This window comes from Gopherus evgoodei, chromosome 13, assembly GCF_007399415.2.
Source record: "Gopherus evgoodei ecotype Sinaloan lineage chromosome 13, rGopEvg1_v1.p, whole genome shotgun sequence".
NCBI classification, from domain to species: domain Eukaryota; kingdom Metazoa; phylum Chordata; order Testudines; family Testudinidae; genus Gopherus; species Gopherus evgoodei.
Window position 1 is genome coordinate 11,825,046 of NC_044334.1, and position 27,140 is coordinate 11,852,185.

The following is a 27,140-nucleotide window of genomic DNA, read 5'->3' on the forward strand; positions in this document are numbered from 1 at the left end:
AACAAAACAGTATGCTAAACAAAAAGAGACCAGTTACTGCTAGTGGTGATGGAAATACTTAATTATTTTCTCTGTTTAGCATCTGGCAATATTTTTTTCTGCATATATTTTTAGTGTATTTGCTAATAGATGTGTGCCATGTTGAGTACACCTAAAATAAAGGAGAGGAAGAGAAGAAACCTTGTATAGTATAAGTATTGTTGTAGGGAAAACTTCTGCTCTTATGGTCTCAGGTGTTTGCAATTATGCAAGTGCAAAAGTTAATTAGGTACCATGGTAATGAATTATGCTGAAATACCTGAATAGAAGCAATATATTAAATGGAGGCATAAAGTACTAAAACCAGCATATTATAGTTTATTTAGAAGTCTGGTTTCTAATTAATCAGTAAAGATGTAGTTTCCAAAATTTATTTTAAAGAATTTTAATGGGAAATTTCTCTAAATTGAAGTTTCAAAAAATTGCTCTTATGTTGCTCATGTAATCTTTTTCTAGCCCAAGACTTACAGTGATAGTGGTGAAGAAACGAGTGAATACTAGGTTCTTTGCACAGGCTGGTGGAAGACTTCAGAATCCACCCCCTGGTACAGTTATTGATGTAGAGGTTACCCGACCAGAATGGTAAGTAATGCTTTTAGGAAGATAATCACTCTTTGATGGCAAGAATCAGTTGTTCAGCTTGCATCCTGCTACCAAAAATGGAATCTGATACTCACTCAAAAGAAATGAGTAGGCCAAATTGGATGTACTGTTAACATGATCGTAAAAATGGCATTGCTAGCTGGCAAATTTAAGTAAATAATTTCTTTCATACTTTCTCAGTATGCAAGTTCTTGCTGCCCACGACTGAAAACCCAACCTGGAATATGAAAGTCAGTGTACTTCCTGTCTCTTGCCTTTTCTCCTAGTAATAACCAAATTCTAAATATAGAATATTCGTGTTGGTGTATGAGCCATAAAATCCTGCTCGCTCTCCCAATATCTCAATTAATTTTCACTGCTAACAGTAATGAATTTTAGATAAAACACTCTGAGTACATACAGTGAGCAAATCTGAGTAATAACTAGAGATATAACGTTTCTGAAAACTTAGAAGGAGGCAAGGAAAAAGAGGTTTTTTTTCTGTTCTTAGGGGGAAGGGGGACACAAATTAAGGGAAAAATAAAAATATTTGCTATAGTTACTTATCAAAACTAAACTTTCATTCTTTAAGAATGAGAAATATATTATATGCAGTTTAGCTAGCACATAGCAGTACCTTCTGTGTATATTTATAAAAGCATAAATTTTCACATGATACAGAAATTTGAGTATTCTGAAGCAGACAAGAAGCTAAGAGGAGTCAGAGGTTGTGTTGTACAAAGGCCTTGCCACTATGTTGTAGGAGCAGTATGTGTGACCGATTCCCTGATTACACTCTTGGACAAAATACCTCAATACGTTCTGTTTTCTATAACATTTGAAAGTACTTTTCCATAGTCTGAAGTGTGCTGCTTGTTTAATAACCCAGTCAAATATTGTAACAATGCTAGCATCACTAACACTACTACCTTTGAATCTTGGATCTAAGAGGTTTGCAGCAAAATTCTTTTCATCTATCAATTAAGTCCTTCTCTTGTACTTCCCTGACTTGTGAGTGGAGAGCCACTTAAAATCAACTGTTTTTGAGCAACTGTCTTGGCTGTAAGTTGAGGAATGTCTGACAAAAGTGCTTAGTCTGATTCAGATACTGTGATTGCAGAAATGATTAGCTGTAGCGTCTTCAGAGTTCTGCAGGTGAACCTAGAAATTATCGTCATGTACAGTGTAGTGTACATTTTAACTACTTCAAGATCTTCGGTTATCACTGTTCCTTGAAGAGCTCTTCTTTGTTTTAATAAACTTTCAGATGGCATCTCTATAGTTCCCCATCTTGTTTTGCTAGAAATTTTACCATTTTATTCTTACCATGCTTTCCTTGCTTCATCAAAGACTGCAGCTACAATATGCATCGTTTTCACATACTTTAGAACTTCCTTTTGCTGTTTTGTGGATCTTTTTGAGTGTTCCACTTCATGAAATCATTAAGAAGCAGTTTTACGCCACAAGTAATACCACCTACTCCAGTAATATATGGATATTTGTTATGATGTCCCATGCTGCTTTCATATTGTTGGCATTGTCAGTCAGTCAGAGCAAATACTTTCCCACTTCCAATTTTCTCTAGTACCGCCCATATTTCACTACTAATATACTCTGCAGCATGTCTGTTTTTCATGCCTGCTTCCCCTCCGCCCCCCCAAAAAAACAAACATACACAAAAAAAATCTGGTTGACATGTTATCACAAAGTTTGATTCCTTCTGCCAGGCGAAGTGTTCCATTGATATTTTGTTCTTATACAATTTATATTACACAGTCATATTCTGACTGTAGAAGAGGCTTGCTCAAAGAACATCTGCTGGTTAACAGGTATGATTTCTTTAGTAGTTTAAATGCTGCCTGCCAATAACTGTTTTCAGTTACTGATAATGGCATACCTAAAGCACATATCGCTCTTGCCAGAGCTTGGTCAAATTTTTATTATCAGGTTTCTTCTCTTCTATAAATGAAGTCGTTATTGGGAGTCTTTTGGATATAGTTGGTTGAGATGAGATGTTTTCCTGATGATTGATTGAAGAGTTGAACTTGTACAACACTTCCAGATGGTGGTGATGCAGAAGCAGGAGGACTTCTGGATTGAGAACATTTTGTTGCAAGTACAATCACTGTCAGTGTCACCTCCCGCATGCTCTTCTTCATGATGGTCATTTCCACTCATGATGAATTTTTTAATGTCTGCAGGACATTTCATACATGCAAAGATGTTTTTGGTCATCCTGGTAATATTTGGAAATGCATAGTTCCATTGGCAGTGCTTACAAAATACAGATTCTTTTTTGTTTGAATAACTTGGTGTGGAAACAATTCCTGCCATATGTGAGAAGACAGTCACACTATTTTTGCTGAGGGAGGAGAAAAAAATAAGAGCTCCTCCATACTGGTTGCAGTTGGTTCCTGCTGTGGGTCTAGGGGAACTCAGAGGAGGATCTACTCTTGCCCTCAAGATTCTCCTCCAGTGCCCTGCAGGTGCACACCTCTTGCTATCTGCCCCATGACTACGGTTGCCAGCGAGGCAGCAGACTGTTTATTTCCCTGCAGGACTGATGTCTCTGGCATGAGTGGGCTGCTCACCAGGGCCAGTCAGGAGCAGCTTTAGGGTAGCAGCTGCTTCATTTCCAGAACAGAGGTCATCAGAGGTTGGCAGGAAGCAATCCACAAGAGAGAGCCCTGTACTCTCCTGTTATCTAGTAAAAATGGCAGTGCACTCTACTGACTGGGGGCTGTAATATGCCCCAGAGCTTACATCAGTGTATATATGTGCAGAAACATTAAAATTATGGAGTTGGTGCAGTCACCAAAACATTCACATAGCAGTAGCGTACCTACTGGGACCCAGGAATATAACAGTGGACACTCTCACATTCTCACAGGATCATGAACGGGAAGTGGCCCCAAGAGTGCCCCACAACATCTTCTGTTGGGGGGACCCCCAGCCATAGATCTGTTTGCTACTGATGGCAACAAGAAATGTATCTGGTACTGCTCCGGAGCCAGACTGGGAAGACAATCATTAGGGGAACATGTTCCTCTTTCAATGGAGTAAAGAGCTACTATATGCCTTCTTTCCGTTTCCATTCATGGCAAATGTCCCTCTCAAAATAGAGAGGGGGAGCAAAAGTCATACGTAGAGCTCTCGCATGGCTGAGATAAATATGGTACCTGTACCTGACACAGCATGGTGCTCATCAATTACTCTTCAGTACCTTCCTCATCCCCTCTCTCAGGATGCCTGGCAGATCAATCATCCTCACAGGATCATGAACGGGAAGTGGCCCCAAGAGTGCCCCACAACATCTTCTGTTGGGGGGACCCCAGCCATAGATCTGTTTGCTACTGATGGCAACAAGAAATGTATCTGGTACTGCTCCAGAGCCAGACTGGGAAGACAATCATTAGGGGAACATGTTCCTCTTTCAATGGAGTAAAGAGCTACTATATGCCTTCTTTCCGTTTCCATTCATGGCAAATGTCCCTCTCAAAATAGAGAGGGGGAGCAAAAGTCATACGTAGAGCTCTCGCATGGCTAAGATAAATATGGTACCTGTACCTGACACAGCATGGTGCTCATCAATTACTCTTCAGTACCTTCCTCATTCCCTCTCTCAGGATGCCTGGCAGATCAATCATCCTAACTTACAGGTTCTCCGACCCAAGGCTTGTCTCCTTGATGGTTCCAACACAGAGAATTCCTACTCTGAGGAGGTGAAAGAAGTATTATATAGTAGAAAACCAACAACATGTCACACTTGCGTGGAAAAGACTCCACATCTGGTGTACTTCGAAACAAAAAACCCTGACATCTTCCCTCCCATTAATACTAAATTACATCTGACACCTCAAAAAGATGGGACTATTTCTTAGCTTGTTAAAGGTGCACTTTGTGGCCATAACTGTCTTCCACCAGCAGATAGGCGGATATTCAGTATTTGCACACCCGTCAACGAAGAGGTTCCTCAAAGATATGAGTAACCTTTACCAACAAATCAGATATTCCCCACTAACGTGGGACCTTAATTAGTCCTCAGGAGCCTAATCTTTTGAACCCATGGCCGCATGCTCCCTTGTGCATGTGTTCATGAAGACAGTTTTCCTAGTAGCCATCATCTCTAATGGCACACCCTCCTTTCACTATTTTCTTTAAGGACAAAGTCACACTGAGACCAACCCAAGGTTCCTCCCAGAGTAGCCTCATCTTTCCATATGAACCAGTGTATTCATCTTCCAACCTTCATCCCAAGTGTCTCTGTTGTTGTGGTGAGGCAATACTGCATATGCTGGATGTCAGAAGAGCCTTGGCATTCTACGTGGACAGACAAAGGAATTTAGGAAATCACGTGAGCTGTTCTTCTCAATTGCAGACAGAGCCAATGACTGCAATATCATCTCAAGTCTCTTAAACTGGGTTTTGAACTGCATTAACCAGTGCTCTCATGCCTATAATCTGCAACCTCCATCTGGTACACACTCCATACATGCTTGCTGACAGCAGAGAAGTGGTGAGGCTCAGGAATCTTGGATTCATTCCAGGCACTGGAGAAGTGGTCTAGCAGTCTTACTCCTTGTGCTTGGTCCCTGTCCCCTTACAAGCTTGACTTCTGGTCTGTTCCTCTCAGACCTGTCTCTTATCACCCCCTGCTTCTTTGTCCCAGTCTCCTTACATGGCCAGTCTTAGTCTCCCCCCAAGATTCCCAGTCTCCCTTCCTGGTCTCCAAGCCTATCTCTGTACCCAGCCAGTCCCAGATCCGACTCCAGCCCCTTGCTTGAGCTGTCTCCCTTACCTCAACCTGTACTCCTCATGGTTTTCCTCCAGTTCCCCTCTCCCTGTGCTCCCTAGGCTCCTTGTCTCATTCTACTCCTTTCACCAAGTCCATCTGTTACCTGCCTGCATTTGAACTGAGTAACTTCCTCCTCAATGTTGCCAGGGTCCAGCGTGGTGGAATGGAGACCAGAGGCAAGATAGTCTCCCTGCTTTAAGTTCTGGTGTCTGGACTCAGACCTTGTATAGTGGCTGCAGCCACTAAGAGTAGCACTTGTCAGGAAAATCCTGTTTAGCCCTAGTCTTGAATATGCCCAGTGTGGACAGAATCTCTTCTGAGGTTTTAGCTGTTAAACTCTGTCTCTATTCAGCTCCAGTTTTTCAGACTAAGGTTATCCAATTTTGAGCGGATTCTCACATATATGGTTTTTGCCATCCCCCTGATACAAAGGCCACCGCTTACCAGATTTCAAGTCCCAGCTCCAGAGCCTGGAGTTGCTATAGCATTTGGAAGAAAAGATCTCAAGAATTTTAATATGGTCAAAACAACATATTTTTCCCTAATCTCATTATTAGAAGGAGCTGAACCATTTTGGCTGAAATTTGTAAAACTTACCTTGAACAGTTGAAGTTTGACAAAGTTTTATAAGTAACTGAAAGGAGGGTCTTTTACCTGAGGGTATCAGGCAACCTTAATAGACTGCAGAGTCTATAATGTTGTATATAAAACTTGCTTGTTTTTCTTACTTTCCTGTTATTCTTACCATGCTGTAGTTCTACAAAGGCAAATTAGTCTTTTTAAAAAATGTCTGGTAAATTGATTTAAAGGCAAACTTTATATTTTGTGTGAAAGGCTTGGATTTGAGTACAACTTCTGGTTCATATTTTTTTCCTTCAATTACAGGTATGATTTTTTTATTGTGAGTCAGGCGGTGAGAAGTGGTAGTGTTTCACCAACCCACTACAATGTAATCTATGACAACAGTGCATTGAAACCAGATCATATGCAACGTTTAACTTACAAGCTCTGCCACATGTACTATAACTGGCCAGTAAGTATCTGCTTCTGCAATACATAAGTGCAAAACAAAAAAAATGATGCTTTTTTCCTATTCAGGGGTGGTATTCTGAGTATATCATGTAAATAGACCTTATTTTGGGGTTAAGGCTGCAAATCTTTGGAAGAGGGGAAACTATGAATAAACTGCATATTGAATATGCGTAAGAGTTTTTGCTTGCAGATCAATGACCTGGGTATTATTTGGCCTTAAGCGTAAAGAGCTCATGCACCCATAAAGATTTAAAGTGATTTAAGCTGCCTTGCTCAGCTGCTGCCTCTAGCCTAAACATTCTAGTCTTTACAAGTCTGTGCATGATCATATAGTCTCTCGTTGGAAAAATGTTTTAACTCTGTGCTCCAGAGAACTTAAATACTACTGGATTATTCTTACTAATCTATAGAATTTCAGACTTTGAGGGTACAGGAAGGGTGCTGGGAAGGGACAGCAGTGCAATCTCACTTCCTCCTCTGATTGCCTTATGACCTCTTTCCCCATATTTGGCTGGCTGGCTGGTCTTGGTGGGATAAGGACTTTGGCTCGATTCTGAGAACTTAGTACTCACTGGATCTTTCTTGACATGTTCAGATACCAGTGCAGGACTTACAAAATCAGACCTTTGCCTCCAGCAGTGTGCACCTGTTTCCTTTTTCTTTGTGTGAGCTTTGAAATACAGTGGGAAACTAAGTGAAAGAAAAACCTAATTCATTTAAGGCTGTACAGTTAAAACCAAGCTTGGGAACTGCAGAAATTAAGAGTTATATGATAGTGCAAGCTCAGCCATAGTAGAGTAGTTTTCTTTTCTTTTGTTAACTTGCACTTTACATATATCTGTTTATAATCTGAAAAGTGACTCAGGGTTCTGCTCTCCGGTTTCAGAGACCTGATGGGGTTTTGCTTTCCATCTTTAAAACTCCAAGCTTTTTTCAAATCCGTTCATTTTAGACATATTGCCCCTAAACAAGACCTACATTCTCTGTTCCATAGTCTGAACTCTTAATGAAAAAATGAAAATAGCATTTAGTTCCCATACCCCCAGCTTTTTGTTAGCTAGGTAAATCTCCAAAACAGCTCCTGAGTTGGACCCTGACAGAGGAAGGATGTTCATTTCCAATACACTAATGGTTTTTGGCTACTAGACTTTTTTTCTTTGGCTGAAGCTGTGCATAGGGTGACCAGATGTTCCAATTTTATAGGGACAGTCTTGATTTTTGGGTCTTTTTCTTAAATTGGCTCCTATTACCCCCCCCCCCTGGGCCACCCCTCCTGTCTGGATTTTCACACTGCTGTTTGGTCACTCTAGCTGTGCACTACACTAACTTGAGAACAGATGGGCAAGACTCATCTCTGCCAGTGAGTTCCACTTTACACCATGGTATTTCCACAACCTGGGCTGAGAAGGCAGAGGCCTTCACAGTAGAAATCTGTAAGGCAACTTCCATGAATCTTGCATCACTATTCAGTTATCTGCTACCAAGTTGATATGGGTAGTACAGAAAAACTTAGCTCTTAAAGCTTCTTATTCAGTAAAAATGCCATCTCTCATGGGTCTGCTCACTGCCTTTGTTCTCTGGAAACTTGTACAGGATGAGCAATGGAACAGAAGGGGGAAATTACATTCTGATCATTCAGCTTGTTGAAGTTTGTCCCCCTCTTGCATCCTTCCCTTGTCTTCTGTTATGAGAAGGAGTTGGGTTTAAAGCAAACAAGGGCTGGCTAATGGGGTCTTAAGCAGGGTGGGAGGAGGGACTCAACCAACTGAATCTGCTGATTAATTTTTTTCCCCAACTGTAACGGCACCTTTCAGTGCATTATGTAATTTAAAATATACAGAATGTACGAATGTGTATGTATGCAATTTCTGACTTTGACTTGAATGGTACAACCTCAGTATTGAATTAATGTGACTTGCATTTATGAAATGCATGGCAGGCAATCTGAAACAAGCACTTCTATGTGGATCTTTTTACATATGCAAAAGTATATAACTATATGTGTACACAATTTTATTTGTATTATACAGGATATTTGACAATAAGGGAAAAACAAATGTCATGAATACAAACTTTTGAATTTCAGATTTTTGTTAGTATTTAGCTTTTATTGAATGTGTTGTTTGTTAAATGGCTTTCTTCTTCTGTAGGGTGTTATCAGAGTGCCTGCACCTTGCCAATATGCCCATAAACTGGCTTTTCTTGTGGGTCAGAGCATTCACAGAGAACCGAATCTGTCACTCTCAGACCGTTTATACTACCTTTGAGCTACAGAAGTAGATACAGTGAAGTTTGTGGGACTTTTTGTGGTACTGTTTTTTCTTCCTTTCTTACTGAAGTTGTAGTTTTCTACAGAACTTTGATGCAAAAATAGTAAATTTGGATGAGGAAAATGCATAACTTTGCACAAAGATCATGTTGTTTTTTTCTACAATGAAAATAACAATTATAGCATAAAAAGGCAATTCTGAGTAAGTTCAGCTACCTTTTAAACTGACAAAGCAAAGCTAATATTTTCCTACAGGCTACTTGCTGATTTAATAGCATTTTCCATGTGTATGGCTTTTTTTTTTTTTTAAAGGGGAACTACACACATCACAGTTTCTCTTATGGGAATCTGTGCTTATATGTACTTCATGATTGAATACACTAAACATAAGTTGCATTAAGCTAAAGCAGAATTCTTTGGTTCCTGTACTAATTGTTGACTTCTTAAAGCTAGATATGGCTATCAACTATATTGAAAAAGGACAACCTGTTGACCCTTGAATTTTGCATGCCAGCTGTCTCCTAAAAAAGTATAGGCATTGTGCCCAGTGTTCTTAGTTATCAAGGCTCTTTTTTGTGATGTTTCTTCCAGACACTGTAAGCATGATGAAATGTCACTGTACTTGTCATTCCGATTTTCCTCTTGCATACACCAATAAAGTTAAAATATTAACTGCCCTATATTAGTTTCTTGCCAGTCTTTGCAGCTGGAAAACACAGGCTTAACCAGTTATACCTAATCTTCAAACAGAGGTGCTCTAATGGACAGTGAAAATAAAGTAATGTTATTGATTATTTAGACAGTAGATGTTAGAAACAAAAAATACATATTTGAAATGGACTGGATGACCAGCAGGAGCAAGACTGGTTCCCACTTGTTGGCCCAGGCTACTCTGAAGTCTCATTGATGGGGCTTTGCGAACTGGTGGAACAGATAGTCAGTGTTTTCCATGTGCATAGAGACAAAATATGCATGAAGATGTAGATGGGGCCCTCAAATGTTCCATACTATTTAGCCCAATTATCCAGTTCTTAATTTCTTCTCACTACTTCCGGTTACTCCTTTATGTGATCCGAAGTAACTTCTAACTATTGCAGAAATAACTTCTGCAGCAGTTTCATTTTTTCGTGCTCATTGACTAGCACTCTGGGTTGCTGTGCTAATACAATATGGACATATGAAAACTGTAAGACATCTCAAGTATTTCCATAACTAGCTTAAAATTTAAACTAAGTTGTATAAATTCTGACATGAAGAAAAGTACGTTAGCTTAGAACCACAAGAATCCTCCTTGTATTATTTTTTTCAGGTTCTTCCTGTGGACTTACATAAAGTATCACCAAGCAAAATCATAGTAGCTTACTTATGTTGATGTCTTTTGGATTAGACAGACTGTTTTATTAGAAAGGTACATTTGTTTAAATATAAGATCATTGTAGTAATTAGAACCAACGTAAATTGTGAAAGTTCTTCCTTTCTCTTGATGATAAATTTCAATAAAGTTTTGTTTAAAATATTGCATTTGTTTGCTCATATTACTTTTATATATAAATATACTTTAATCATATAAGAAGCCAGCCTCTTCGATGCTCTCCTGTGTGAGGCCCTGTAGCATCTTCTAACATTTAGTACAGCATCTATCTGTGCATATCCCCTTGTTTAAAGTACAGATTTGTTGCTTAAAATCTGATGGTTTTGGAAAATGGCCTAAATTAAAATGACACCTTACCCATAATCTGCTGTATTCAGTCATATCTGCTTATTTTAGTAATAAAACAAGTTTTTACCGCAAGCCTTTCAGTGCCTATATAGATAAGTAAATTGGTGTATCCTAGTCCTCATTTGTGTATTAATTCAAGTTGAATTTGCAGGTCTGGGATGGGAGTGAGGAAGGGTTTAGAAAAAATATTTAGACTGAGCAAATGCAGTTTGGTATATTGAGTATACATGATCTGGATATTATTTGAATACCCACAATGTCAAGTTTTAGAGTTGCATTTGGAGTAGAATTTTGCTTGAGATCAGAATTTCATTGTATATATTGCAACCAGTACTGGTGTAATGCAAAATTGCACTTTATCTGTTGAGTACATATAATAATTTAAGAGTAAAGCCATTATAGACATTTTGTAATGTTTGAGTTTTGAGATAAGTTACAACATCCCCATAATGGCTTTTACTTGTAACTCTTAAGTTTATTGTATTTTTGGTCTGAAAACATCCTGGCTGCTTTATTAAAAATTTAATGTATGGACACTTAACATTATCTTTGATACAACTTAATCTACACACTACTAGAAATAGACCAAAACGCAAATCAAAGTTAAATTTTTAACTTCTGGGGCTAGATTCAGCAGTTCATTCTGGCCTTTCCCCATCCTAACAAACAAGATTACATCCAGCAAGCAGAAGTAGTCAGGGAAATGGAGTAAAGAGCACTCCTTTTGTGGGCAACACGTAGCTAATAATGGGTAGTAAAGAATGGTATGTTCAGGAGGTGTGGTGAAATACAAAAAAGGGTGATGTTCCTAGTTATACTCATTAAATATTTTGGGGGGGAGGTAGGCATTTGTCTCTTCATAAACCTACAAATATCTATAGGTAATTCTCCTGTATGTTTTGCAATGGAAGTTGTTCTGAAATTGGAAGTTGTTCTGATGATTGAGTTACAAATTGTAGATGGTCTCAGGTTGAGTGTCAGCAGAATTACCCATTCTTTGAACCAAATCACAGGCACTGTTAAAGATTAACATTTTCGTTTAGAGCTTGGTCTGTGTATCTGAACTTGGACAGATATTCACTCTTCCTAACTTGGTCTGTTGGCTTGTTAATGGTAAACAAATTAAAGCATCACAGTTTGAACTGCAAACTGAGAAATTTTAGAACCCAAGAGACCACTTAAGTACCACATTACTTTAAATGTAGAGTAGCAATATGCATATTGAATTGAACACTTCCACTGTTTAAGAATGCACTATGTAAATAGTACCCAAAAAGCAGAACTGTACATAATATTAAAGTGTACAGGTACTGTCTACCCAGTTGTTCTGAACATCGGGGAACTGACTCTGGCATGGAAACATAGGAATTTGCTTCCCCAACAAATTCTACTGAGTAAGGTGCAGCTTTTTTTACTGAGGTGGAAAGGCTAATATGAAATGGAGGGTCTGGAAGGAGTCTTAATCATTGAACAGTGTTAAGTGATAGAAATTATATATAAGCACAAATGTCTTGTACCAGGATTTTTTTAAAAAAGTCTAATCTTCAAGGGCAGTTAATAATGTTACAGCTATATTGTCACTGCAAGAAATCTGTCAACTAACTGATTTTCTTTTCAATCAATTCAGTTTTGGATAGTGAGCTAGAAATTACTTAAATAGCTCGGTTTTATCATGTGTTTTAGTACAGGGCAAAAAGCTGCTACATGGAGTTTCCCTGTGCTTCATCTCGTCTCAGCACAATGAATTATCTCCTGCTGGTTCCCCGCTTCTCGGTGGTGGTCACTATAGGTTCCTTTATGGAGCTTGACTCCTGTATGCTTAGGATCTTCTCTTCCAGATATCTGGAAGCAGCTAGTTGAAGTTCTTTACCTGAAAATTATTCTCTGCATCTGCATTGCTGAACACTTGTCTGAATACCTTAACCATGTTGCGATACATACAGCCTGCCATCAGCTAGTGTAACCTTGGATGCCATGCTTCGCTTTTTTTTTTTTTTTTAAAGTAGGGGAAGGCTAGCACAGTGACTATTTGAAGTAACAAACATACAGAACAAACAGCATTCTACAAAATATCAAATTTATTTATATAAAATATTTTACACATGAATAACTGTACACATGCACACACCCACACAATACTTTACCACAAATTTAGGCCAGTAATTTTCTTTAATTTCATAAATCTAGCACACAGTAGTATCTTACAGTAATTTACATTATAATTCTTTGAAGACACAATGGGGAAAGCTTTGATCATTCATTTATAAACCTTCCATAAATTACAAAAGAAAGGCAATCTGAAAAGTATGTATAAACAGTAAAAACAATTTACAAATGGACAAGAATTACAAAATAGGAACTGGCAATGTCTGCCAGCAAGATTGTTTTACTCAAGAAGCCAATATTAGAATTAGTGTTTTGAAAGATTTGTACTGTAGTGGTAGAGCCTTTTAACTAGTTACAGCTTGTGTGTATAACATACATCTTTCATTGCTGCACCTAGTACATGCATTTTTATCTTGATTCTGACATCAGTAACATGAAAAATGATTTTTAACTTAAAACTGCACTTCCACAAGAGAGAATACTTGGGGAGCAAAGATTATTGTTTTCTGGCTGTTTAGAATACTGAAACTTTCACATGAGTGCCAGGAGCTATAAAACAAGATTTGAATTATTAACACTGTATGCATTCTCTGGATAGTTTAGACGCTACTTTACGTTAGTATACTGAATGCTTGCTAAAGGAACTCCTACAAACGTTTAAAAATGCATCCTGCACAACATTTTCAGCCTCCCAAAAATTACATCAGACATTAAATGGAGTCAGTAGCACATTACTTGATCTTAAACTACCATGTCTGTGAGGTTGAAAAGACATTTGAATACACAGTACATACAAAGTATACGCTGTATATTTAGACAGTACGAATCATTGTGTATTAATAAGGCAAAACATCAAGGCTGAGTAAACTAGGAGTTTCAAGACCATTTTTGTTTAAGATAAATGTTAGGCTAGTTTGGGGTGAGCATTTTTGAAGAGGGCTCAAATAAGATTTTACTGCTTCCCCCAACGTTAAAGGAGAATAAAGGCAGAGATTTATCCAATAGAGTTAGAGGTGTGGAGGTGCCTTGAAACAAAAAGATGATATCCTTCTAGTCTTAATTCCCCAAAATGGTTTTTGAAGAAAAACAGATATTGACAACATTGCTTTTTAGTAGCAACAAATCCACTTCTTTTTTTCTTGCTGTTTTGATCAAACAAGTCACATGATTCTCTGATGATTAGAAAGAGTTAAAAATGCCAAGGTTCTGTAAAGATGTACTTTATAGTCATGAAAGCCCTAGTTTGAAGTTTTTTGTTCTTTTGTTTTGTTTTCTTAAAAAAAACATAGCTTGGAAGCTTTACAAGTTGTCCCGAAGTAAATGAATCATTTCACTGCACCCAGCTTTTTCAGCAGTTTCTTGCCTTTGGAAAGCAGCCCCTTTTTCTTTTTCGAGGACATTTCCCTGCCTCTCCCGGGACTACCAGAACCCATAGATGACGTAGGTGACCCAGAATGGAGATGGACTGTGGGAGATGGTGCTCTCCTTGATGTACCTGTATTCTCAGGAGGAACCTATTAGGTATATTATTATAGTTTATTGAATGTTTGAAAGCACTCATCATCAAGAAAGTTGGTAACAATTTTTGTACCATTACCCACTTGAAAAAAAAGGACTGGCTCAATTCTTTCAATAGTTTTAAGTATGCCATAGGGAAATACAGACAATACATAAATACAGCTTCCCACAACTAACACTGTGAGCAAAGGGACAGACAGCAAAAAAAATACACACTTCAGTGGATCTTCAAGTTTTTTGAACAGCGCTGAAGACTCTTATTTTGCCATTGTTTTGGCTGAAAACACAAATTTTGTCCTTCAGCACTCTTAAGAGTACACGAATGAAGAGGGTCATTTATAACTAGGAAATTATATTTATATAATTAAACAGCAGAGTGGATTATATACTATAGGTCCATCTATATACACCAAACAGTTTCCAGAAGGAATTACTGTGTGTGCAAACGGTCTATGATCACTTAAAATTTTGATGTCCTTTGAACACGTTTTCTTAAAACAGGTTAGCATACTGTATATACGTATTTAAGAAGATGGCACACTGGTTGAAAGAAAAAAAAAAAGCTAAAATGAACCTTAATTGCAATCAAAGAAAGCTTGAAGACCCTGATTGCTTGGTGTGTGCTGCAGCTATGATTGCCAGGTGAAGATAAACCTTTGTTGTACAATTCTTAAACCATGACAGCATTCGTAAATATTTTAAACAAAGCTATTTTAATCATCAAAAAGCACTTGAATGAAACTACTATAACTATTTATATTCCTCTTGCAACTACTGTGCCCTGCTGACAAAATGTGGTACTGTATGTTGTAAGCTGATACTGTGTATTATAAACCATGCCTCAGGGATCCCTATTATCTTTAATTCCAGTTAAGACAACATTAATACATTAGCCGTTTGCGGTCTTATTGTGCAACAGTTTATTAAGCAAAGGACTTCAAGCCTACTTTGATTTTAAATCAAGGTCTAATTCTAATGAAAAACAACTTGGTAAAGCACCCCCAACGTACACCTGAAGATACCATATATTTAGTCTAATGCATTCATTGGATGAGCTGCATGTTTCATAGTGACACATTTTTATTGCATTGGTAAACCAAACCACTGCTAAAGTGTTTCATAAGCATTTGCACTGATATGGACAGTCCTAGTAAATTGTGGCATATGTGTGTGTGCATGATTTCAGAATTACTGAATGGCTATAGTCATAGTAAACTGTGGTACACTTGATTGTGGGAAACAGATTTTAAGGCAGACAGTTTAAGCAGATATTTGCAATTGCATTTCAGAACTATATACCTCTGTAAACTTCTGTACTTATCTGCTTACAACTCACTTGCTTATTATTTAAGGGTTGGTGGTGTGCTTTTTTTCCTGTAGTTTGTGTATCTCAGGTTGGTTAACAATGCAATATGCAGCTTTTGTCTGTAGCACAATTAGACATTGAACACTTCTTTTGATGTAAACAGAAACATTTAGCTCATGGAGAAATATGTTCCAAATGCTGACCTTCATAAAGTTGACCCTAATTAGATGGGGGAAAAAAACCCTTAATAGCCATGTCAAAGGATTTCTTTGTCTCATGCAAACACTGACTTACAAGTACATATAGTAAATGTCTGTATCCTGTTACTTTGGGGCCACTGATTTTGGAGACATATTTCTTTTTTTCCACAGTTAAGTTTCAAGACTGTTGCATTAGCTATTGTCAAGTGGCTTTAACTGATATTTTTATTGGTATCTTCAGTTGCTCACTTACGTGAAGGCTACATTGCCTTATTAAGGTGTGAAATGAACACTCTTCTTCTGTTTCCAAGCAGATGAGCAAAAAAATAAAAATATATATAAAATATATAATATATAAAAATATTGCAGTGATGAAACAAAACAAAAATGAAATACTCTGTACATGAATAATCTTTCATAAAGTGGAAGGTTTGGGCAGTTAACTATTGTTAGTAGGACTAAAATCTTAAAAGGGTTAACATTATTGTTAATCGGCTATCTTTACATTTTATATTTCAGGGAGTAGTCCCACTCCTTCCCCATCCCCAGCTACTTTTCCTGTTTTAATCTAGGTAATGTGTATGTGTATAGTTTAAGTCTGAGGAAGTAAGAACTCTCACTAGAAAAGGCTGATGAAGTTACAGTTGTATTTCATTCACCAGAATCTCTTAATTTAAAATTTAGGTTCATAATTATAAATGCTTATGATACACGAGTGTGAAAGATCAGTGCAATCTTTCCATATTTAAGAAGACTCTTAAAAATACCTAAAATGGGTAAGTGGATTTTAAAATGTCATAAATAATATCCAAATGAAACAAGATGGTATAATATGGAAAAATTGAACAAAATATTATTTTTTAGTGTAGTTGCTTACCCTTTTTGCTTTTGTACGCAGTGGTGTGTCTTGAACATGTCGTGATGGTACATCAGAAAGATAGACTTCTACATCATCGGGCACTTCTTCAAGAAAGTTTGAAGGAACCAACCCCTTCTGTCCATTAAGCTCACCCTGCAATATGATAAACAATCTGTCTTGCAGTTATTTACAAATATGAATGACTGTAAACATGTAACACTCCTATGAGATAGAGAACTACTCGTCTGTATTTCATGGACAGAGAAACCAAGGAGCAAAGAGCAAGTGACTTGCCCAAGATCTCACAGAAAATCTGACAGAGCTGGGTACAGAATCTAGATGTCCTGGCTCCGATCGAGGTGCAAATTACCTATTTTGCAAAAAAAAAAAAAAAAAAAAAAAAAAAAGAGGCTAAAAAAAATATAATTAAAAAGTGTTCTGTAATTTCAGGTGAAGTTTGTGCCCAGTATATTAAAGGAATGTGTTTAGATTACCTATGATTAAGTTATGCATCCACTTCTTTGACAACATTAAAGTCACTGTGGCTGTTAATCTTGGGGCAGAGAAGGCTATGCCATGTATTGAGTATTGCATTTATTTTTTGGACTTTGCAAAGGGATGTGTAAAATTATTCATTGGATAATCAGAATTTACCTAAACCTGTTACACTAGGATCTGAATGTCCCTTAGCATTTTATAGCTCCTGACAAGAGCTAAGCACTTACTGGTATTAATGTGCTAACTTGGCATGGGATGAAATTTACACTGGGAGTGGAGAGCCAGTGCAAAGCCTTCTATACCATTTCTGCCCTAGATAACAGATGCACAAGGGAAAATGGGTGAAGCAACCTCTTAAGAGTGTTTGCACATTTCCTGTCCCTCCTATGCAATATAGGATAAAGATAGATGGAGAAAAGGTGCTGTGTTCTTGTGGATGTGGATCCAGGAGATGCCAATCCCCTTTGCAGCTGCTGGAGAGGGGCTGTGGCTTTAATTTCAGCAGACAACTGTTATTCCAGCTGCTAACCATGGGTCTGAGGGATGGATTTCACCACCCCATTTGCTCTGCACTTTTCCCCGATAGAGCCCTAGTGCACAGGCTTTATGTAGATAGAGTGGATTTCACCCCATGCAAGTAACCTTTGTTTACTAACAGTCTGTGTACTTCTAATCTGTGTCCTTTTACTGACTGGAGCCCTCAGCAAAAGGGTGGCTAGAAATATTTGATTCAAACAGTGTTATGTCAGCTGCAGTAGTTACAATTTGATTAGCTATTTGGGCATATATCCACATTGCTATGCTTCTTGCTTGCAGTTCAGAATACATTTACTGCAGCTAAAGTCACTAGGCAGATGTTCTTGTAACTTGTAGCAATGTTTGAAAACAGCTACAAATCTGAGATGCAGGAACAGCACTATTTACAGTGTCACTTTGTACCTGAGAATTAAGGTATAAAGTGGCATGTTTAATAAATTTGCTGATATAATAAATATTCAAGATGAAATTATAATCTGAATGAAATCCTCCCAGATCATATTTTAATAGCTCATTCTACCAACAACGTCTCCAATTACTGCTTGAGACACTTGGATGCTCTGCTTGATGTAGTTTAAAAAACCAAATAAAAGAAAACTTACATAGTAAAACCCATCTTCATCTATTTCACCAAAGACAGTGATAATGTCTCCTGTACAAAAGGTAAGCTCAGCCTGTGGAAAGAGGAAGGTGACTGATCATGTTTTGTTAATGTGCAAATATTAACATTTGCTACACTGATGGCACATCAGGTTCATAATTTTTTCCAACCACGTTAGTAGACAATCGAATGAATCTGCATTTTGAATTAGAGAGCAAAATATTCTTCAGAACAAACCAGAAAGCTTTTTTTATTACTATACACTGGGCATTTTCTTGACAAACAGTGAACTTTAAATCCCTGGGCTCAGCTCATCCTAATCTGTGTGGGAGGAAATCACAGCAAGGATCCCCTTGTGGAGTTGGGGGTGGGTGGGTAGGGAATATGACCACCTACAATCTGCCCCAGAATGCTGGTAACATAGCACTATTGGAACTGTGCTACTAAGGACTCTTCCTCGCTGTGGCAGCCCCATACACTCTGGGAGGTCACTCTTCTAGGGAATGTGTGTGTGTGTGGGGGGGGGGGTGTTGGATGGAAGACACTGCATGACCACTTTGCCCCTGCACAGAGCTGAGCACAAACAGCAACCTTTTTGGAGAGGCGGGGGGGGAGGGGTTGGATGGAAGACACTGCATGACCACTTTGCCCCTGCACAGAGCTGAGCACAAACAGCAACCTTTTTGGAGAGGCGGGGGGGGGGGGGGTTTGGATGGAAGACACTGCATGACCACTTTGCCCCTGCACAGAGCTGAGCACAAACAGCAACCTTTTTGGAGAGGCGGAAGGAGGAGATGGGGGACGGTGCTCCTGAAGCGGTGGGAGAGCTACTGCAGAACTGTGGGGACAGTCTGAGCCCTGTTTATTTAAAGCCTTTACAGTTTTGTCCACTTTACTATAACAGAGACAATGCTACAGGGTTTATTTGCAAACTAAATCTGATTAAAGGAGATAATATGAATTGTAGGCTACCAAGCACTTCCAAAGTGCAGTATGTAGAAAACAGTTCCATAGGCAGGCAGTGGTGTGTTTTAATTAACAAATATGGGGAGATTGCAAGTGTGGTAGGTGTATTTTGCTTTGCCACATAGTTTCATGAGTTGGGCCTGCTCTCAAAAGACTGCTTCAAATTGTGTTTGCTGGAGGAGCTCTAAGATGACAATAAAGGTACCAGTATGCAGGGGAGAGAGAGAGAGCCTGGTGGGCTGGGCCTGGTGCAAGACCCAAGGCCTAAACCATAGTCAGCAAAGTCAGGCCATATATTGAAGCAGATGCTTCAAGTTCACATGAAGTTGGCATGGACATGGCTAAAATACAGGCACTACTAAGAAGTAACAGATACGGGGTATGTGTGTGAACACACTCCAAAAGATTAGCACCAGATGAAAGGGTTTGACAGAAGTGATGAATAGGGATGTTTTGCCCAAGACAGCTGGAGCGAGATACAAGGTGAGGTAACAAGCAGATGTCATGAAACACAGAAGTAGTACATAAGTTCTTTTTGTCAGTCTATAAATGTTGGGGTGTTTTGCCTTGTCCCTTTGTCCAGCCGAGGGGGGCAGTGGAAAGTCCCACTGCTGAGCTGAGTCCATTGGGATGGGCATACATATTAGTGTATCTCTGACAATGGACAATGAAGCCGAGTGCCTTTACCACCTAGCTGTGTCTGTGGTCTTTCTGGGCAGTAATACTGGGCCAACTATCTGCACAGAGCTGGTACAGCATATGGAGAGAAGACATCGACACACCAACTGACAGCATCATAAACTAGCTGCATTGCCTGCTTTGTTGCTGATGGGAAACGTATGAGGTTAGAACAGAAGTTCTCAACTCACAGCCAGCAGGCTGGCTGTGGCCCAATCAGCACAAAGCTGCAGCCCATGTGACAACCTCAGGACCATACAGGTAGTATATATATTATGTGGATGTGGCCCACATAACACACACAGCTGCATGTGGCCCACAAGTAAATAGGTTGAGAACCATGATGAAGATTTGGGAAACAGTCCATAATTGCTTAAGATACCATTAAAAGGGCATGATACAGACAGATTACATATAGAGTTAGACATCATACATTTCCATGAAGCCCAGTGGGTCACTAAGGCAGAAAATTTGATATTTTATGACTGCAGGTGTTTGGAATTTTTTGCATCTCCATGTTTCAAAATCAATCCTTGTGCGCTTCAGGCTACCTGCTTGTTGGTGTGAGTTGCAATACTTCTGACAATCATACTCTCTTAAGGAAGAATGCTAGGTGCATTAGGGATTAAATGATCTTTCCCTCTTTGCTTTGGAAAATGTTTATTCCATTAAATTGGAAGGAATAAACACTCCTGGGGAGGCATAACTCAGTGGTTTGAGCACTGGCCTGCTAAACCCACAGTTGTAAGTTCAGTCCTTGATGAGGCCATTTAGGGAACTGGTGTTAACAAAAATAAAGTGGGGCTTTGTCTTTATTGGCCAGGATTTTGGACCAGATGATCTCCCAACCCTGAGAGTCTATGATAATTTACCAGTTTTCAGGTAGGCCTGTGATACATTACCATTATGATTTTATTGTATCCACAAAGCTATGTAATGTGTTCAGCACAGCTGAGCTGACTCCTGAAAGATGTTCATGAACATGTGTTTAAACCAACCCCATGACTTCAATGGATAGCTAAATGACAAACATAAAAATTGTTTTTGGTTAAATCAATACCTCCACATCAACGTTAGGAGAACTTTCTCTTGGATCATAATCGTATAGTGCCACCATCCTCCGTGTTGACACAGACTGCTGTCTGCCACTCCTTCTGTTCCTTTCTGTTCCAGCCATAAGGAGGGAAAGGGGAGGAAAGCTATCAAAGTTATTTTGAAGAACAAAAACTAGCATGGTGCAATTTTTTTCCTCTTGTTATTTTCTCAACAGTGTAATAACCAACTCAAGACTATTTCTCTAGCAAGCTGGACAGGTGACCAAAGAGAGATACCAAATCTATTAACATAGTCATGGATTCCTGATGCAAGCTGGACATCGAGCCCAAAACAACTCTAATTTTTAACAGCTGGGTTGATCCTACTGTTTCTAAATCATCACAGCAAAGCTACTATTTGTTATGCCTTTTTAAAATCGTTTTGGTTAGAAGAATCATCAGGTGCTACTCCCCAGGCTTTTGGCTAGTAGCTGTTCAGGATTCTAGCCTGTTTCACTTCAAGCAGACTGTCACTTTTACTCACTGGTCTTTTTTTCCTGCTAAAGCCAACAAGAATTTTGTGCCTGGTATTATTCTTCCCCTTCTTGGCAGGGTAGTTGGACAAGAAACAGAGCTGTTCTCACTTGATCTAAGACAAGTGACTTATAAATTTTTTAAATGAATCTGAATGTTGCCATTAGTCTTGTGGTTACAGAAACACACTTTCAAGTATTCCATGTGTTTACAGCTTTCTTTATCAAGTGACAGAAGGAAAGAGGTGAAATTTACAGCGTCAGGAAATTAGATGAAATGTTTATTGACTGACATTAAACATTTACAGGGAAGTCCGTGACAGGCTTAATTTTAAAACTGAATGACAGCAGCATGATTCTTTCAGATGATGCCACAGCAAGAGAAACATGCTATTAGTTTTACTTACAACAGGCGTAGAGGGCAGTTCTGATGAGCTAAAGAAGAGCATTATGAAGTGTGATAAAGGAAAACTGGTTAGGAGCAGCCTTAGGATTCGTGCTCCAATGAGCTAGGAGCATTCGGCGGGGGAAAGGTAGTAGGAGAAGACTGTCATCAGTGGGGCAGTATGCAGCATGCACTCTGGCTTTCACACCTACTCGCTGCGAATGAAGCAGTCAGAGGAGACTGCAGCACACACCCAGGCACTGGGAACGCTAAGCAATCTCAGCTGCTGATGCAAGGAGGGATTTATACAGAGTGCAAGGAGAAAAGTCCAAAGTGAAGGGCTGGATTATTACAGTTAGGAGCCAATTCCCCTGTGGCTTGGACCAACTCATGGTGACTGCCTTGAAGAAGCAATGGGCCCCTTTGACATACTACTCTGCTAGGATAAGGGAAGGCCTGCTCTCCACTATAGGGGCCTCTCTGCTTCTAAAAGATCAAAGGCATAAAAAGTAAATCTAGACAGCTCAAAGCACTTCAGCTCATTTACTGCTTGAATCAAGTTATTGTTTCTTAGCACAGACCTCTTTTTGACTTTCTGGATCTGCGGTGTACAGAGCGTGTGCTCTCTTTGAAACGGTCACAGTTGACTTCAGGAAAGGAATGCATACAAATAAAAGAAGAGGAAAAGATATGAAGCTGTTCAAAGTTCTTAATTTTTAAGGATTTAATGTGGGCAAAGGATTAAGCAAAATTAGTCATAGCTGAACACAGCATGTTAATTAAGTGTTTGATTTGACATTCAGACTGAAGCATGTGTGATAAACAGACTGGCGATTTAGGGCCTGATCCTGCAAGCAGTGCTGCCTGGGCAGACTGTGTGACAGAAAGGGGTCTGAAAATGTGAATTTGTTCGCATATTCAGGCACTTGGTTTGTATTTAATTCAAAATTAAGCCAAACTCTCCATATTCTCTGAACGCTAGGGTTCTATGTGCATTTCTTTTAAAGTGTGATGAGAAAACTTGATCCAGATTTAAGAGAAAAGCCACTTGCTTTAAAAGTCTCAAGATATTTAAAGGTGAACTGCAATGGGAGTGGGGGAGGAGGTTACTAGCAGTTAGACCATTCCGAAACATCAAGAAAAGTATGCTTACAGATAGAGTGGCATTTTAATATAAGTGCTTTCCCCCTCCTGGAAAAATCTGAGCTGCAGACTTCTTCATTGCTTTGCCAGAGTGAGGGACATCACCAGGAGCACGTAACAAAGAAGCCAATGGTGCTTGCAGCAATAGCTCCCAGGATCAGATCCTTAGAATGGCCACAATCTGCTGGGACTAAAGTTAGGCTCCTAAAAATATATTTAGACACCTAAATAAATGATCTCATTTTCAAAATGTTCAGCATCTACAACTCTCATTGACTTTGGCAAGAGCTGAGAGTGCTCAGCACTTTTGAAAATCAGGCCACATTGAGATAATTGTTTTTAAATATGGATTTGGGGTAAAAGATTTCAGAAGTGCCTAAGACTATGTCTGTACAGCAAAATAAATAAATAATAAATAAATAAATACATCCAGCAAGTCTCAGAGCCTGGGTCAAATGACTCAGGCTTGTGGGGCTCACGCTATGGGGCTAAAAATAGCAGTGTAAATGTTCCCACTTGAACTGGCTCTGAGATCCACCTCCTGCACTGGGGTTTCAAAGCCCAGGCTGCAGCCCAAGTGGGAACATCTACACTGCTCTTTTTAGCCCATACCCTGAGCTCAAGTCAGTTGACACAGGCTCTGAGACTCGCTGCCATGTTTTTGATTTGGGTTGGAGGTTTTTTTGCCGCGTAAACAAACCCTAGGAGACTAAGGGCTTGTCTACACTTAAAATACGCAGCTGCAGCACTTGAATGCTTCAGTGAAGACACCACTTACGCCAACAGCAGGGCTTCTCTCATCACTGTCAGTACTCCACCTCCCTGATACGCGACAGCTAGGTCGACACAAGAATTGTCTTGTCGCCTTGGCGCTGTCTACACCAGGGGTTAGGTCGCTTTAACTGCATTGCTTGGGAGGTGGGGGCATGATTTTACACACCCTGAGCAATGTAGCTAAATCAGCCTAATTTCCTAGTGTAGACCAGGCTTTAGGATCCTAAATTCTGTATTCAAAAGTGACTTAGCACCAGATTTCCACATATATTTAGGTGCCTAAAGATGCAAACAGGCATCTAGTGAGATTTACAAAAGTACCCAAGTGGGCTGGGCACGTACCTCACATGAATTGCAAGGAAGTTAAGTGCCTAATCGACTCAGGTGCTTTTGTAAAACTTACTAGATGCCTATCTGCAGTTTCAGTTTCTAAATACTTGTTAAAACCAGGCATTTAGGAGCCTATGTCCCAGTCAATGATTCCTAATTCACTTAGGCACTTTTTAAAATTTTACTCAGGTACCTCTAGGCACTCAGGTTTTACCCATGGTTCTTTCACTCCCTTTGTTACATGTCTTAAGTCCATTTGCTCCAGCACACAAATGGGGAAATACTGAGCTGAGAATTCTGAGGATCTTAAAGAGCCTATAAATGTTTTATTTTGTGAAACGTGCTTACATAAAACCCTCCATGGCAAGACACATTTTCAATTTGTAATCTTGCAAATAATTCTGGAGAGATTTTTTGTTTGATGGTTTTTGTTTTTATGTAGCCACATTTACAGTTCACTTTTAAACAAAACTGAACCAATGTTAGTGGTTTACAGTCTTTGTTTTATTGCTCCTTTGAAAGATTTAAAATTTGTTGATGGCTTTCCCTCTCAAAATATATTTGTATATAACTACAATATGTCTGTGTACAACATTGAACCACTGATTTAAGGTTACTGGTTCAAAACAGGAAAGGTTGGTTTGTGATATCAATATCTTTTAAACTTTTTGACTATGCAATGTTAACCTGAATAATGTGAGGCATAACCCTTTGCCACCATCCCTTTAAATTTATGGTAAAGTAGGTTAAAGTAGAAGAGTAAAAAGAACAAACAAGTGATTCTTTTTATGCTTTCCAGCAGTGAGCATAACATTTATCAAACATCTCAGCACTGCATATGCCAAAAGCAGAGGGATCTTGTTCTGTGTCTAGAAATCTTTCAGAAAATCAGTCTATAAAAAATATATTAATATGTGCAGTACTGAAATGCAAATCCTCATTTGTGTCATCAGTAGTGAAAATGCTTAAATATTCTGAATTTAAAAAAAAAACACAAGCAAGATGTTGACACAGAACGTATCCCTTAGAGTAGCAGACTGCTGTAAAATTTATATGCATGTGCCACATCATCAAAAAAAGCCAAAGCGCAAACAGCCAAGTTAACAGCACTAAATTGCTATTATGTGGACATATATTTTCCCCTACCTATTTTTTCTACAGGTGTATTCAGAGGAAGAAACCCTTGTTTCAGAAGCTGATCCATCATTTCTTCATCATCTGCTTGGATTTCAGAGACCATATTACATGGAATGAGGCCAAGTCTTGTGCAAGTTTCTCCCCGGTAGAATCCATCAGCATCTTTATCTCCATAAACCTAAATATTCAAGACACAAAAAACTGATCAATCAATGTTGTTTTAATATTTGAGATTTATTACAAAACAGTCCCTGAAGGATTGCAAGGTATCTTTGGATTTGGGTTTGTGTTTATTTACAGCTACTCTGATTTTTTTTGCTTTTTTTAACAGAGCACTAGGTTTTGTGATACCATACATTTCAGCAGAAATCAGCTGTTTTGTTAGCTATGACATAAACATAAGTGAGAAACACCTTTAAAAGCCCCTCCCCCCCAAAAGTCTTAATATTATTTGCATCACTATTTATGGTGGTAGAGGCTACAGTGAGCATTTAAAGAATTGGAACAAGTTTTATTATTTTAAGTAGATTAAACTTTTAAGTAGATTAAAATCAAGGTTAGATCAAGAAATCATGTTGCGTGAAATATGCTGTGTGTATCTAAGATTTATGCATACCTCACATACCAGATGCATCTGAAGAAGTGGAGTTTTTTTACCCACAAAAACTTATGCCCAAATAAATCTGTTAGTCTTTAAGGTGCCATTGGACTCCTCATTGTTTTTGTCACATACAAGAAAGTATTTTACTTATAATAGAACTGTTTCCAAAATCCGATTCCCAGTAACAGGTGAAGCCAAATTAAATCAGTTTGTCCCATCTTTGATACTAACCAAACGCTAATGAAATGAAGCTTACAGCAAGAAACTTTGTGAAAATATTTGAAAATTCAGTACTGTATGATGTAGCTTAAAAATATTATTTTCTTTGCATTTGTGAAAAATACAGTTGATATCAAATAACGAAGATGGCTACAGATTCAAATACAGACTGAATCTAAGACTGAACTACTTAAAGATGTCTTTAAGACTGAATGACTGATTTATTTTAGATCTTTCCTGTACAAAGATCGCAGATGCTATTGATTTTTTTTTAAAACTAGTTAAAAGATGGCCTTGAATCTTAGGAGTTATCTAGAATATGATTCTATTTCAGTTGTATTAATTGTATGTACATAAGCTATAGATTATTGTCTAGAGTGCCACCTCTCCTTCTAATACATTATTAGGCTGGGAAGGATTTGAGTTTTTTAATCAGTACAGACTCACTGCAGTGAAGACACCATGGTAAGTCAATCTAAGTACGTCAACTTCAACTATACTCAGTGTAGACCAGGGCATAGTTACTGTCAGTGACTCCAGGTCAAGTCTCCTCAGTTTACCAGCAAAACAATGATTTTTATATGTTACTATTTGGGGAATCTGTGCAGTTTATGAATTCTGGCGGCTAGTACAGACATACCCTAAGTAACTATCATGGCTAGTGGAACTGTACTTTAAATCGTAAGAATAGTGACTTCCACCATCCAGCTGGCAGTTAAACATTTTAAAAGATGATCATGATACAAACATCTAAGTATAGTGAAGCACAGTATTGTGATGTTCTATACCTTAAGCATTTTACTTATTGCCTCAGTTGGCGTTGGATATGATTACCCCAAAACTATGTGTTGGGGACCTCAGTGCCCCAATAATGGCAAAGTTAGTTGTCTGACCATGAGAGTGACAGGCAACACCAGCAAAGTCTGAACAAAAGCTCTTTATTGAAGAGTGCACACGACAAAAAAGAGCAAGCTCATCTTCAAAAAGAACCAGCTTGCCTCTTTACAACTAACATAAGGTTTTATAGACAGTTCCGTCGCGTCACTAATCACGCATTTAAGCAACCCACCCCCTTCTACTAATTACTAGAAACCAAAACTTCTATCAGATATGATTCTTTTTGTTAAGACTAATTAATCTATGTGAGTAATAATGCCTTAACAATCACTAACAAGCAGGAAAGTAGGGGAGTTAGGAATAGACGTAGAACAGAAACAGGCAATAATTCACAGAAGTCTGGGAGTCTAATGAACCATTTTCAGAACAGCGCAAGTAATA

At 38.7% G+C, this 27,140-nt stretch overlaps 2 protein-coding genes across 8 annotated transcripts in view; one reads left to right on the forward strand and one right to left on the reverse strand.

Moving 5' to 3' along the window:
• Nucleotides 1-10,164, forward strand: part of PIWIL1 (piwi like RNA-mediated gene silencing 1) — a 47,079-nt gene extending 36,915 nt beyond the window's left edge. Inside the window, exons 20-22 of the mRNA XM_030582935.1 lie at nucleotides 496-621; nucleotides 6,302-6,449; nucleotides 8,599-10,164. Coding sequence (XP_030438795.1) covers nucleotides 496-621; nucleotides 6,302-6,449; nucleotides 8,599-8,715 — 391 coding nt within the window. The 3' untranslated portion in view covers nucleotides 8,716-10,164. The remainder of the gene's footprint in view (nucleotides 1-495; nucleotides 622-6,301; nucleotides 6,450-8,598) is intronic.
• A 2,378-nt stretch (nucleotides 10,165-12,542) lies between these two features.
• Nucleotides 12,543-27,140, reverse strand: part of RIMBP2 (RIMS binding protein 2) — a 352,577-nt gene continuing 337,979 nt past the window's right edge. For 3 of the 7 annotated variants that reach the window (XM_030582925.1, XM_030582924.1, XM_030582928.1), the window contains 6 exons: nucleotides 25,052-25,220; nucleotides 22,240-22,305; nucleotides 20,767-20,870; nucleotides 18,064-18,135; nucleotides 16,445-16,579; nucleotides 12,543-14,057 (listed from right to left, as the gene is read on the reverse strand). In XM_030582925.1, coding sequence (XP_030438785.1) covers nucleotides 13,869-14,057; nucleotides 16,445-16,579; nucleotides 18,064-18,135; nucleotides 20,767-20,870; nucleotides 22,240-22,305; nucleotides 25,052-25,220 — 735 coding nt within the window. In that variant the 3' untranslated portion in view covers nucleotides 12,543-13,868. Of the gene's footprint in view, nucleotides 15,868-16,444; nucleotides 16,580-18,063; nucleotides 18,136-20,766; nucleotides 20,871-22,239; nucleotides 22,306-25,051; nucleotides 25,221-27,140 lie in introns of all 7 variants that reach the window. The other 4 variants (XM_030582927.1, XM_030582926.1, XM_030582930.1 and 1 more) reach the window with 2 other exon arrangements.